Here is a 15,353-nt window from a genome sequence, read left to right as displayed (position 1 = left end):
TTGAGTACCTCAAGTTGCAACAATAAAACGAACTTACATAGATTCTTTGGTCAAGGTCTTCATCATGAGCTGCAAGATGACTGTTGACGATGCACAAGGAGCAACCGTATGCATTAAATCGTACGCTCACCCCACCTTTATTACCCTACGAAAATAAAAGTTTAATTCTACATGTTATGAACCTAAAAAATACAAAATGTTATAAAAATAACAATTAAGAGATATACAGTAGAGAATCAAATTTTTATGTAAACTGTTAAGTCTAAAGAACAAATTATAATAATATAATTTTTCAACATAAATATATAAAATAAAAGCTAAAAACCAAAAACTCACCTTGTTATATGTGTCATTCTTGTTATTTCACTAGATATATAGTTTTAGAAGTGAAGTATATTACTGATTACAGGTTAATTCTCTCAAAGTTAATATGAAAACTAAGTTAGTGTCCTAATATTAATTGTAGCATGAAGTACACAGACCTGCAAATTTAAATTTCAAAAAAATTGTTTAGGTTTTAATAACAGATTTCCCAGATTTTAGCCACACAGGTTTTGAAAATAATTTTTTTTTTCAATCACGTAAGAATTTGTTTACAACTTGGGAAGAAAACTCTTACTTGGATCAAATTATTATTATGTTTACCACAATGAACATTTTTTATTGTTATGTTTGTTATCAAAAATACAAACAAACTGAAGAAAAGGGAAGAACACTGATGCCAAAAAGATTATCCATCTCCATACATCCTGATTTTTTGTGAAACATGTACCTTTTAGTCTCTAAACTGTGTCACGGTTTTTCTTTTATGTATTATGTCTGAAGCATCTAATTTTAATGGCCAGCAGTAGTCACCCATCATGCTAATGTTCAATGTTCCCTGACACCTCATCTCCATTCCTCTGATGTCTTAATGAAATCTTTCCTCTTGTTCTTTCCTGATGGCACCACAATTTTCAAGGAAGTGGTCAGTGTGTGAGAAATGAACTTTCAAACTCATATTACAACCCAACTCTTTGAATTTATCTCGCACGTTACTGACTATATTTTCATAATTTGAGTCCTTGTTGTTTCCTAATAATTTCAATAGCATCATTAAAAGTAATCCACTCTTCTTTTTCACCTTTCTTCATTGTCCTTACAAACTGTTCATCTGAAGTCAACTTCCTAACCTGGAGCCCAACAAAAACCCTTCAAGTTTTACTTCTGAAATAGCTTGGAATTGTCCACATAGATACTTGAAACAGTCACCATCTGTGTCAGTTTTATGTGAAGTGGAAGTAATACAACATTCTTTGTGTCAACCAAACTTTAATGTTCAATGTTTTTCAATCCTGGTACCAGGCTAACTGTGTACAGCCATTGCTTTTTCATCCAGTGCTGATTTACTGCTCTACTGTCCCATTCACACAAAAAACATTAAAACTTTGTATAACCAGATTGTTGACCCAACAACATACAAAGGACTTTTAAATCTCCACAAAGTAGCCAATCATGTTCTTTATATATGACCTTATTAAAAAAGAAGTTTAAGATTTTCGTACAATTATTTTCAGTGAGCCAAATGAACAACAAGAACATATGAATATATGTTACAAAGGAGAACATCTTTTATGTCAAAGTGCACACACAAACAAACAATATCAAGAAATGATAAAACACGAAGTCTGTTAAACATATATACGTCATTTCTCGTGGGTTCTAGAAAGATTGATAAAACTCCACATTGTGATTGGTCTAGAAAAATCTACAGCCAACGGCTGTCAGTGTTTTTAAGCATACAAAAATTTGACCCAATTGCAATGTAAATGGTTCACTTAAGTAAAAGTATACATGATGTTTTGTGATAAATCTGTACATGATGGAGAAAAATGGATATTTTCAAATTCAGCATACAGGAACTACTCTAGGACATGTAAAAATTGAGACAATAAATAAATACCACAGGCCTGCAATAGTTTTAATCCTATTCTCCTTACTTTGATTAACTAGCCCCAGAAAGTGGGCACAATAAATGACTCAGTCTGAGCATCTTTTTACCCCAGTATAAGAGCCAGATTATTACAAAATTAAAAACTATGCCATTTTTTACAATTCACATGATGGAGATGAAAATATATGAGTAGGTAAATCAATGTATTTAAAATAACGATTTAATACAGAATATACACAAGTGTATAATTTCCTGGTAAGTTATCAGGACTACGTGTATATAAGAATCAAAATATCTATACCACTGTTCAACATGTACTGTTGTACTGTTTCATCGTGTGTCAATAAAATGTTGCATTAAAATAACTATTCTAAGCCTAGAGATAAAGAATCAAGTGGATTAGAAAGTGTTATAAATATGAAACCAAACAGTTGTATATTTTAATTTAAAAGGCAGTAACTGAGTCACTCATACAAGATTATTTATTAAACTTACAAATGAATTAGTCTATTGTTAACATAACAGTAGATATTTAACAAAGTGCAAGAAAATATTACAACATGTAGCATTTACGTATATTTTAATATTTGGATATTGCTGGATTCTCCAAACACGTACATATTTCATACAAGCAGAATCTCACTAAATCTAGGTCAGTATGTACATGTGAAATCTGAAGTAGTCTAAACTCCATATTTGGTAGCCTCTAGATGTCAGGCTAGTGTATTTTTATATCCCTGCCCTTCTAAAATAATACATACTCTCAGGCTACAAAACTTACTTTAAAATGTTCCTTAAATCTTACCCATATTCCTCCAAGTCCTGTTCTAGTGTACCTTGTTTGGATCCCCCTTATGTGAATGAGGTGAGTTCGTTTGCAGAAAATAACTGAAATGATTCCTTGAAGACGAACTTGCTTGAGCTGACAAAACATGAGTAAAATAAAAGAAAGTTTTTAAGCTAAAAATAAAAAGAATAATTTTGAATGCTGACATGTTTGATAGTAGTACTTACCACATTAATTACAATAAGTTTATTTAGTACACTGGCTAGGTTTTTATTTCTAGTGTATTATTTACCTTAAATGACCAAACTCTGACCTGAATTTATAGTTTAAAGCTTGAGAGAAATTAGTGCAATAGCCCTAATAGCAGTACTTACTACTTTAACCACAATAAGTGTATTTAGTACACAGACCAGGTTTCTATTTCTGGTGTATTATTTACCTTACCAACCTCTGACCTTAGTTTGCTTGTCTTTTGTTTTTATCTCTGTTGTCATAATTAGTCTTAGTTTCTTAATAGAATCAAAACTACTCATTCAAATTAACTTACTGGATACTGATAAAAATAATTTTTATAACAACATCAATTTTAGTTTTCAAAAATGAAAATCTTAAAAGTTTGTGAATGCACTTTCATCTATGAACCAAGTGAACACAGAACAAATGGAAAAAATGTAAAAAAAATCACAGAGAATGTGATAATGTTCAGTGGTAGAGAACAAGTAGAAAATTATTTTGTTAACATGTAGCAGAAGAAAAAGATGACAGGAAAAGCATGGTGGCTGTAATAACATTAGAGAACAGGCAGAAAATTGTGAAGGTTTTGTTAACATGCAACAACAGAGCAAAGGAAAAACACAACAGATATTTTGTTTACATTCAAGAGTAGAAGGCAGAACATCAGACACTTTGTTAACTTGCACAATATATAAAACAAATAGAATGGATTTGTAAATTTTAACAGATCAGACATAAAGAAGGGACTTACATCCTGACAATTAAGCTGAAAGTGGTGTATTATTTACCTCAAATGACCAAATGCAGTGTGCAATATGTGAGTAAGTTGTACTGCAAAACATACAGAACATATATCAAGTTTTATTCCTTGTATCTCTGTAAATACATAGTTGTCTTGGCTATACACCTAATGCACACAAGGCAAATCCCCATGTTTCATAATGTTTATGTGTTATGTATATCACACGAAAAAAGTTATTTTACTATCAAGATATTTTCACAGAAATGTTGTAATACATTCTGAGGCTTCTCTGACTTTCACTGTTTTGCTTTTGTGATTCTTGATTACTGTTCAGCAACTATAAACCTGAAAGTGGTAAAACAAATAGGATCAACTATGCTTTGACTCACATGAAAGGCTTCCTTTTCTCCCAGCCCAGTAAAACCAACGTAATGATTGTCAGAGAAGCCCCAAAGAATTATTCTAATAAATTTTGAATACTGGAAGTTTGTTGAAGTCTGGACTATGTGCGTGTCTACCAAGATGAATAAATCTAATTATTTACATGAGAACATTAAGTTTAAAAATGTCATGGTTAAAGAAGTGATTTTTGAATTGTACTAAAAGATGAATGAATGAAAGACATCAAGAAAAAAAGTTGAATGCCAATTTGTACCTGTACTTTTCTCTCAGTTAAGCCTGCAAGTAAAAGAATTTTAATGGAGAGAAAAGACCATGTATAATTCACCTATGGTATGAGTTTTAAACAAATAAAAGTTATAGTGCCCATTGGAGGAATTTACACTCATTTTGATTAAAATCTAGATAATTATAAAATAACTTTTAATATGAACCAACGTTTCACTTTTGCAACTTTGTCAGGGTTAAAGGTTATTTTTCACAAAACTTTTAATTGTTAAGAGACAAAAGATTCAACTGTGAAAGCAAAAACAATTTACTTAACTCTATAGGTATTAATTTATTTTAATCATATCATGCTCAAAATCATCATTAGCTAATTCAGGGTCCAAGTAAAAATCAATGACAGCTTGCAAAAATTCAAGGGAAGAAATATGATGTCATTTTGGGTCTGGTTTTGATAAAAATTAAACAGTTTTCAAATGCAAAGGTTATTGATGCTTCAAATAACAAGATATACCATGTTTGATATTAATCAGCAGCTAAGACCATTATATGTGCAGGTTAAGTTTTGCCTATTGATTTTATATTCTTGATTCTCATTGCTAGTAGGAAATTCAAACTGATTATGTGATTGCTCTGTGATGACAGGCATGCTTAAAAGAATAAGTTGTTTTGAAACTATGTAGAGAACAAAACTGCAACAGTATAACAAAATTATCTCCCACCCCAAAAATTTTCATATGGAATAAACACTGTTGCTGCATTTAAGGGATTAAGGAGATTAAAATGGATAATTATATGGAAGTGACAGAATTATATGAATGCCATACATAAGCGTAAAGTTATAATCTACATGTGTACAAGGAAAAAAAGAAGAGGAATCTCACGGTATTTTGTAGGCAAAGATATACCAAGAAAACAAAAACGTATAATATACAATACGTTGACATTGATAACAAGGAATCCATTTTTAAGAAAATAGAAGCTTTGAGATGGTTTGACTGAGTTATGAAAAAACTTTATTAGAACTGTATGACATTTTGACAAGATTTAATCCTCAGGTACCTGTCTCAAAGTTTTTAGAAAATTTGACCCACACAACTAAGAAATATACCCAATTTTAGAAGGCCAAGTACTAATTTACACATGTATTAGAAAGTGAAGAGAAAGACCTGTAGATTATCTGTCATTTTAAGATGCAGATTCATTCATCCAGCTACTTTTCAAAATGCACAATTCAGAAATGTATAAAGAGTGATAACACACATCTTCAGTCATTCTCAATATTTAAAAGTAAACAATTAAGCCTTATCACTGAACTTCTATATTTTACTGTGTTCTAAAAGTTCTAATTACTTTGAGGGTGAAGTAATTCTAGATTTACTCAGAATTGTTTTTTTTTTGTTGTTGTTTAATTTTGTAATTTAATAACACTGAGCTCACTTACACTTCTTGAAACTCAAGTAATGATACTGTAAATAGAATACATTAAGATTCTTGCAGTAATGTGTTACCTTTACATAGTCCCATCTACTGAGAACCTGTTTTGCTGCATTTATCCAAGGGTCATCAAACAAGATGTCCAGGAGACGATCTTGTGGTTTGGCACTCACTTCTTGAAGACTGCAACAAACATTTTAACAATGTGTCATTTTATGGTATAAAGGATGTGGATGTAAAAAAATACCCAATAAATACTCGCCAAACCTTCACAACAAGTCATAAATTTAAATTACACTTATCATCTACACAAATAATTGTGAATGTAAATTTTGTGCTAAATACACACAAGAGAACAGCAGTGATATGGTTAGTTGCATTGACACTTTTCCCTTTTTCAGTTACACATGTGATCAACTTTGATGCAATTTTAGTTCCTCTTGTTTTTGGCTATCGTTAAGAAATTCCTCTGAACAACATGTACACTGACAGGCTGCTATATCACGTGATAAAATACAACTGAAACTGGATCAACAAGAACAACAAACCCTGACTGAAATTACATGTCCAAACAAATCAAGATGTGCTTCCCATTCAAGCATAAATGAATGAAAAGAATATACATTATTTTTAGTCAGATGAGTAAACAGAGAAATATTCTGTTAAACCAACAGAAATATACATTATCTTTAGTTAAATGAGTAAACAGAGAGATATTCTGTTAAACCAACAGAAACATTAACTTTTAAACCACTTAATTCATATTTTTCTTGGTTAAACTTCAAGCAACTGAAATCAATACAATAGAAAGACAACAGTAATATCTCAACCTATTAATATGTAGTTGCTCTAGACTAAATATTTGTATGTAACTCTTGTGATACGAGAAGGTGAAATTTACACAATAAGAAGGTACCATTATGTAATGATTGATAAAGTATTCAAGGTTACCGATAAGAAATGGAATTCTTCAAAACTAGTATAACTTAATAACACATACTTATCAAAGGTGGATTAAACTTTACATTTTTGAAATTAGACCTCGAAATTAAACAATTTTTGGAATACTAATTTTATTTGTTATAATGATCAAAATGGGTATTATCTGCTTGGAACAGTACATGTTATTCAGTTATTTAATACAAGTATTGGCCCTCAAGGATAGGAGAAATACAAGGTAGACAACTTTTTAAACTTAAAAGCTAGACCCTATTGGTATGAGTTCAGGGTCAAAGGTCACATCATTGTGTTTGTTGACTCGCATTCAAACTTTTATTGAACTACTATTTTATAAATTTATGACAGTATGTTTGGTATCAAACTGTAAATTATAATTCAAATTGTATACATTATTCAACTTTTTAATTTAAAATATGTGTATCACATGGTATGTTGAATGCAACACTAGTTTAAGTTAGGTGTTTATGATGTCAAAATACAAAGTCTACAATTATGTACAAATTAGTAACTAAAATTATTAATATTAACAAACTAGAATGTAAAATAAAACCTCCCATCTTTTCTATCTGCTGAGATATCATTCACATACTAAAGCATAGTGGTCCCATTCACCACTTTCCATTTTTAGAAATGGTCCCTTGTATACACTTACTTGTGTATATAACATTCAAATAACCAATCAGTAATTCAAAATTTCTTCCTTGTGGCTTTCTCAATCATTTTTGTGTGTTAGAACTCCATTTCATTCTTTCAAAGGAAGATTTCAATCAAGTAGATTGTGTCCTTAGTCTGCTCAATATTTTTTAAAATATAAATAGATCTTAAGTATTAATAAATTATAATGGAATTCTATTGTATCAGTATAGTTATTTATGATCTTTTGGTTATTCAACTGTATACATAAAGACCTGAAACCTTTTTTTTTGCAACCTATGTCCAGCAGCAACTGAGTACAAAGGTCGCAGCAAGAAGAGATAATTTTTTCCTTTATTTCTTGATTTATTGTTCTATATTTAAAAAAAAAAGTTTAATCATTTATTTCTAAATACTAATATATATACATATATAATGTATAATAATTAATATGAGACTGTATGTTACACAGTACTAGTTCACTAAAACACAGCCAAGACAGAAAACACTAAAGGTCAATTTTATAATATTGGATACATAACATGAGTGCATGTGCACTGTGTCAATGGAAGTTCTGTAATGTTAGCTTGGCATGACTGAATGGTTAATATAATAAAAAATAATAAATATATAGCATTACAAAACTTAAGTTACTTAGACTAAACATTTGTATTTTCATGTTATAATATGTAGTCATTCTAGCATAAAAGAAACATAACTTATATTTATTTACTAATTTATTTATGATGGGTACAAGGTTGGTCAAGTGATAAATCCTACACAGTTAGGGTACAGAAAATAAAACATAAGTCTTGCTGAAAACAAATGTTTGAAATACATTTAGATTTTAGAAATTCCAAAAATAATCTTTGAGATTTGAGGGTTGAAGAACAGTTTACCTAATCATAACATGAAATATAAAATTCACATTGCCTTTAGATTTAAAAAAATATATAGCATAATCACATACCTATATAATAGTTCTTTTAACCATAACAACATTCAAAACCAATTCCAAACTTTCAATGCTTATGAATACATCCTCCAAAGACAGCTAATTTTTCATGTTTTAAGACAGCTGAATGAAAATAATCAGTCCTTTACAGGAAAATTCACTGTTGATTTTTGATGGGAGGGTGAATGGTCCCAGATTTTGGAAAGACTAAAACCCACTATATTTGACTTGCAGGTAATTCACACACACACACACACACACACACACACACACACACACAGTTATTATACAAGAAAAACATAAGAAAATTGCTAACCCAATAGCATACAAATCTGGTAGTTTTAAAGGATCAACGGGATCCAACAATCCTAGTGCAGGCCGAAGGTCTTCAATTGGAGGCCGTCCAACAACATTCCATGTTAACAAATAAACTCTACAACAAACAGAAACAGTTATAAAATAGAGAATTTATAAAGTAAAATAGCAAAACAGCAGGAATTGTAAAACAGCCAATAAAGGCAGATACATTAATGAGAACAAGATGAAGGTGTAATTTAGTTTTCTTACAACCATGGTTCTCAATCTTTGTCTGAAGATCTAAAAGGGTCCACAACAATAAGTCACACTTCTGTATTCTAGTTTAAGAAAAACAAATGACACTACTACTTTAATTTAAACATTTAATTAACTCATACAGGATCAGAAGTCAATGTAGACATTTGTAAAATGGTCCCTCAAGAAAAACAGAGATATGAGAACCACTGTCTTAACATCTTTTTAATCAATAACTTTTGAAATGTTAATTACTAGCTTAAATTCAGCAATAGCTATATTTATAAATAGTTAGTATGTTACATTATCATGAAAGGTCTTCACTTATTTGTTGCATTTCAAAATTTGGACTAGATACTGGAGAGATTGAGATATTTTTATAATAAATTTAGAAAACAATTGCCTTATACTTCACAAATATAAGAGAACTTTTTTTTTCAACTGATGTCTTGCCTTTGTGACTTCTATACGACTAAAACTGTTTTAGAGTTTCTTTATAGGCAGGTCAGTTGTCAGTTAAAGAAACCACAAAGGCAAAACATTAGTTCTCTCTTATAATTATATGGAGTATTAAAATAGTTTATTTCTAGCTATTTTATCCTAATTGCAAGGAAATGATGATCATAGGAAAGGCTAGATACTCATAAAGGGGTGACAACAAATACAAATGACAGAAACTAGTCTTATGAACTACAGATTAATATTAACTTTCAGTCTTCAAGATTAATATATAAATAAAATAGTATTTTAAATAAATAAATATCAGTAGTTTTTTTTATTTTACTAACCTGAACTTTCTAAGCATTGTTAAAGATTGTAGCACACAGAGAAACCTCACAAGAACAGTTGCCCACTCACACATGTACAAAAATGGTTACTCTTCAGTATCTGAGACTGACATATCACATCCCTGGAAAACCAAACCATCACCATTCATGTAGTTATGTAATTTAAATGGTCATTTTAACAAGGTGCTGAGGAAATATATATAACATATTAGCAACTTTACCATCTGGCATCTCTTGGGCCTGGAAAGTGCTGGGTAGGCAAAAATTCTGGTTATGAAAGCATTTATCTTAAGACAGTTTAAAAGAAAAAAACTGACACCTTGTTAATGTTTTAAAGTACAGTATTTCTACATCATCTCTAACTAACAATCTTAAACAACAAATGTTGTAGAAAAACCTTTAACTGTATAAAAACATTTATAAGTACAATATTTTAGAATGTAAAGCACACTACAGGTGATTAACAGCCAAATATTTCTGAATAGCCAGAACATAAACAAAGCCATAACAGTACAAGCTACAATAAGCAGTTGTATTTGGAAATGTCAGATAACCTTTGGCTATACTTAGATAATGTGTAAGAGATGCAGCTGATGGGGACATGAACCTGTTCCAAATTTAAACTATTTTAAAAATGAAATTGTCATTAAATCTTTTATTTCATTATGCACTAGGTTAACGTTTTATTTTGACAAAAATTTGTCATGGATTCCAAAATGTAATGTATATTATATTTTTACATAACCATAAATTACATCTTACCACAACACATCTCAATACTGATTTTTAGTTTCAACTTTTCATGAATCTGAAGAAATTAATAGCTCCTAATACATAATTTATTACTTTGTTTCTTGTCTTGACAAAGTTCAAATATCATTAATTTCACATATACAGATTTGTATAATTTGCTTTATAAGTGACTAACTCTTTATTGAACACATTTCTATATCACCTATTTCCACTATTAAGAAAACAAGTGTAAATTGTCAGTTACAAACACCCACTTTGTTATTTTGTTTTATTTAGAATTATTGTCTTTGTTCTCTTAAAATATTTTTGATTTTAAATTTCATGTATATTTGAAGTCCTATAATTTACAAATTATATTAAAAAGTAAACATAATTAACATAGAAATGATAAATGTAAGCTTTGGAAGCAGACAGGTTTTTTTTTAAGTCATTGTTGTTTACTTTGTGGGTATTAAGAAATCTGTAGAACAGTTTTCTTTATGATACGATATGTACAGCTTTTTGGAATTTTTTAGATTTTGTACGATTTTTATAAATATGAAGGTATATAGTCAAATTTATTTTTATTTTTTTGTGGATTAGAAACTTCAAATTAATGTTAATAGACTTAAAGGTCTTCCATCACTTTGCATTTTATGTTTTTAAAAAAACTTACAACTTTTTTTACACTCACCATTTGAAGGTGCTTAAAATATAGAACATCACCTAAAGTAAGCCACAATGTCACTTAGTTTATATGAATAATGATAACATTCAGTTTGATTACTCAGTATCCCCATAATGTGATTACATTTAAAAACCTGCACTATACCAAGGGTAAATATTCTCGTGAATAACTGTCTGCAAGATTTGAAGCTTCTTAAAGCATTCATTTTTCACATGAAAAATCATGTAAGAGAATGAAAGAAAATAATATAAAAGAAATTAAATATTAGTTACTGGGTTTTGTCATTAAAGCTAATGGCACAAGACAAAGTGAAACATCAAAGGCGAATTAAAGAAGCCCTCATTGGGGGTAGAAGAAAAATGTACAGAAGAATATGTACTTCTGCACCAAATTGATTCTTAAAATTTACTTTTTCATACATATTTCTGCAAAACAATATCTGAAACAAATGAAACCTAGATACACACTCAAATGTTTTCAATTTAAAATCACACACTCGCATAAATATGTATAATGATTGACACTTTATATTTGCAAGCACGTTCCAACAGTTCTCTTGGATCAAAAGCAACTTTGTAACTTCAAATCTCTAATGAACCACACACAGCAAAGAGTGGTGATACACAATTTTGGACAAGCAGACAGTAACTACCTCGACTGTTTTTATTTCAAACTTGCACTAATAACTACTGTTTATGCAAATGTTTGTTGTTATTATTATAAGATCAAAATACATGAGACAATTTTTTAAAAATTACTAGGTAATAGTACAAAAATAATAATAACAGTGACTATTTTACACTGGTACCAGGAACAAGGAAAGCTAATAACAATGCAAGAGACAGTGGGTGTAAGATACGGTCCTCAAAAATCTTAAATATGTATTTTTTAATTTTTTGACAATTGGCATTCAATAAGGTGGTACTTAGTTGCAATTTCGCCTTTGTGGGAAGAACCTCTTTATTTTAAATTTACCCCGGGGACTCTATAATATTAAACATGTTACGCAATTTCTGCATTAACAGTAACAAAAGTACCATAGGTTTGTTAAAGCTTTACCGCTTTTCTAAGATTCAAACACTAATTTAAAATGTTAGGCCTACATCAGCATGCATTTTGAAATAGAATTGAAAGTAGGTTTATATTACGACTCTATCATCAATTTCTCTGAGTTCTTTTTTTAGCGTATTCTGGAAAAACTTATTCGTAGTATTATTACACTAAAACAGTACCTGTTGACGACTAAATAGAATGAAAGGAAAAAAAAACGTTGCTTTAGTAATGTATTACACTATGGCTAGTTTAGTATTGGTTGTTCTAACACACTTTTACTAATTTATAAGATATTCTAGAAATAGAATACGACTGGCTATCGTTATTCAAATTAAAACCGCCAATATTTTACTTTTTTGTTGTTATACTTTAGCTGTTTTCAGCCAACGGTTACTCAAATACACGTTATCTTATCCCTTACAAACTTCATTGTATCACTATTCGAAAATATTCTTCAATGCACTATTTTCTGTTTCCATTGGCAATTTTTTATTTTCCTTAAATCTTAGCGCTGTGCGTAAAAATCCTGGAAATATACTTGAAAATAACTTGCAGTCCTAAAACAAGGCCAGAAGCTAGAATATTTTATTCAAATACTTTTTATTTTTTATAGATAAACTTCAAGCATTTTCTTTGTTTCACTGCTAGTACAACCCATTTGTTTAATTTTTATCATAAAAGAAAAAGTTTCAAAACAATAAAACAGCATTTATGTGCCACAAATATTCACAGATTATTATACACAACACACGTAATGAAACAGGGAAAAAAAAACTCCTATCAATATCACTAGTGCCCCCATGACTGGTCAACATTATTGTCAGCTGTGAAATGTATGCATTATAAAATAAAAATTACTTTTTCCTGACACATCCCCAATTATTCCTAATTTATTAAATCACATTTGATAGATCCTAGTGCAAAACTTTAGGAGGTGAAATATGACCAACAGGTTTCTCTTAAGTTATAATTGGTTTGGTTTCTTTTGAATTTCCCACAAACCTACACAAGAGTTATCTGCACTAACCGTCCCTAATTTAGCAGCGAGTCATAGCACCAAAAAATAATGGGATTGACCGTAACTTGTAACGCCCCACCGCTAAAAAGGCAAGCATGTTTGATGTTACGTGAATTCCCGCATTTGTCCATCACACAACCTGTAATTTCTGTACAAAGAAAACTGCTGAAAGGTACCTGTATTGGCAGGATTCAGAAATGTTTCTTGTAAGGAAAGACACACAGGATGGCAAGAATCAACCAGCGCTTTGATGCCATCCAGATTATAACACAAACCTCGACAGTTCCACTTTATCAAAGTGGCCATTTTTATTTATGTATAGGCAAATTGCGTGGAAAGCTCTTCTGTTGGGCCCGGCATGGCCAAGCGTGTTAAGGCGTGCGACTCGTAATCTGAGGGTCACGGGTTTGCATCCCCGTCGCGCCAAACATGCTCGCCCTTTCAGCTGTGGGAGCGTTATAATGTTACGGTCAATCCCACTATTCGTTGGTAAAAGAGTAGCCCAATAGTTGGCGGTGGGTGGTGATGACTAGCTGCCTTCCCTCTAGTCTTACATTGCTAAATTACAGACGACTAGCACAGATAGCCCTCGAGTAGCTTTGTGCGAAATTCAAAACAAACAAACCAACACACAAACAAACAAACAAACAAGCTCTTCTGTTTTCGATCACGTCTTTTTTTCTTCATTCTTTTTATTAGAAGGAGGTCTGTCAACCTCCATGGATCTTGTCCTGGGTCGAGTGGTCAGCTCTTTATCGTTGGAAGAAGATTCCAGCGACTGAGAGCGAGAACAAATAATCGTTCGGTATCTCGGGGCCAGAGAAGATGGACCCGAGGAAGCGCGAGAACTCGGAGCCAAAAGAAGTGGGTTCAGGGAGCCACTGGAAAGAGTGATGCAGAGATATGGGAGTAGACATTGACTCATCAACTCTCTTAATCATGGAGGGCAAAAACTCTTTAGGTGATTTAAAAATGACGCTGTTGGAGGCACAGAGAGATCTGTCTGCACTCCCACTGTAACAGTAGAATGGAGTGCAGCAGCATATATCCGAGATGGAGTGGGGGACAATCATTTCTGAGCCTCTGGATAGGAGATATTGTTTAAAGTCTTCAAACGTTGTACCTCTTTTTTCTCCATCCACTTAGGGCAAGAATCTAGCCTTTTTTTTTTACGAGACTGTTTAAACATTTCTGAGGGTGACACACATACGTTCCGAAAAGCATCGTTTTGTTACAAATAAAACAACATTATTACTACAATATGTGACTTATTGTGACATCAGAAATTGCCTCGAAATTTATTGTATCCGAATAATTCTGGCATATTAGATTATCAAACTTTTTTTTACAAATTATCAAATAGTAGAACCTAAGTTTGGTAATAATCTTTGGGTCCAATATTTAAAGCGCGGTTACACGTGAACCCTTTTGTGAAGGTTAGATTTATTATGTCCATCTGAATGGTTTTGAGAAGTGGCAGACCTCTATTAGGAAGCAACAGCCCCATCTGCGATTTCACGATTAAGTCATTTAAATGTTTTATATAAGGACTATTAATTGGAGTAGTTCATAGTTTTTCAGGGTTAACTTCACACACGTTTTTTCTTTTCTTTTTACAGGTTCATATTGCAGAGAAATTTGGTTAAAAACGTTCATTCCGATAAATTTCATAAAAGAAACTCATACTGTAAGATAGCGTCATCTGTCCTTTTAGCAAATAGTTAGAGTCTCCAATCCAAATACTCATGAGAGAAGCGTTTTTTAAAGTTTTACTAATATTTTTGACATTTATGTTCTAGGAGAGGACAGCACTTTAAAAGCGAAATAAAAAGTTAATATGGCAAGCGGGTCTAATCTGTAAGGTGCTTTGATTGAATAAAAACGAAACTACGATTCTATAATACCGAGAGCCACTCCAATATGGATTTGTTATGGATGCAATTGAGATTTGACAACCTATACTTGCCTTAAAGAATGAGCGTCGTTATTTGAAACTCTCTTATAACGCTATTGTGTTCTTTATTTTTTATTATTATTATTTCGAGACTGTGACCAAAGTAAAGTGAATGCAACTGACAGAATATTAGTCACAGCGGAAGCAAATCCTGTGCACATTCCATTTTGTGTTACCATAGCAACAACGAACCTGATTGCTCATCTGTTACTGCGAGATGACCCTTTAGAAATATTACGACCAACATTTGTTTTATATCTGAC

General features: G+C 31.3%; 1 protein-coding gene across 4 annotated transcripts in view; it reads right to left on the bottom strand.

The window, feature by feature from the left end:
- The window catches only part of LOC143253790 (phosphatidylinositol 4,5-bisphosphate 5-phosphatase A-like), a 29,585-nt gene extending 16,951 nt beyond the window's left edge, over positions 1-12,634 (bottom strand). The window contains exons 1-6 of one of the 4 annotated variants that reach the window (XM_076508169.1): positions 12,534-12,634; positions 9,646-9,768; positions 8,622-8,738; positions 5,832-5,940; positions 2,739-2,855; positions 38-145 (exon numbers count right to left, since the gene is read on the bottom strand). In XM_076508169.1, the coding sequence (XP_076364284.1) occupies positions 38-145; positions 2,739-2,855; positions 5,832-5,940; positions 8,622-8,738; positions 9,646-9,719 (525 nt within the window). In that variant the 5' untranslated portion in view covers positions 9,720-9,768; positions 12,534-12,634. Of the gene's footprint in view, positions 1-37; positions 146-2,738; positions 2,856-5,831; positions 5,941-8,621; positions 8,739-9,645; positions 9,769-12,297; positions 12,444-12,470 lie in introns of those variants that run through there. The other 3 variants (XM_076508170.1, XM_076508168.1, XM_076508171.1) reach the window with 3 other exon arrangements.
- Positions 12,635-15,353: the final 2,719 nt, after the last annotated feature.

The sequence above is a fragment of the Tachypleus tridentatus genome, chromosome 6, assembly GCF_004210375.1.
Source record: "Tachypleus tridentatus isolate NWPU-2018 chromosome 6, ASM421037v1, whole genome shotgun sequence".
Lineage (NCBI taxonomy): Eukaryota > Metazoa > Arthropoda > Merostomata > Xiphosura > Limulidae > Tachypleus > Tachypleus tridentatus.
Note: the sequence above shows the minus strand (reverse complement) of the source record. Positions and strands in the feature narration are given on the sequence as shown.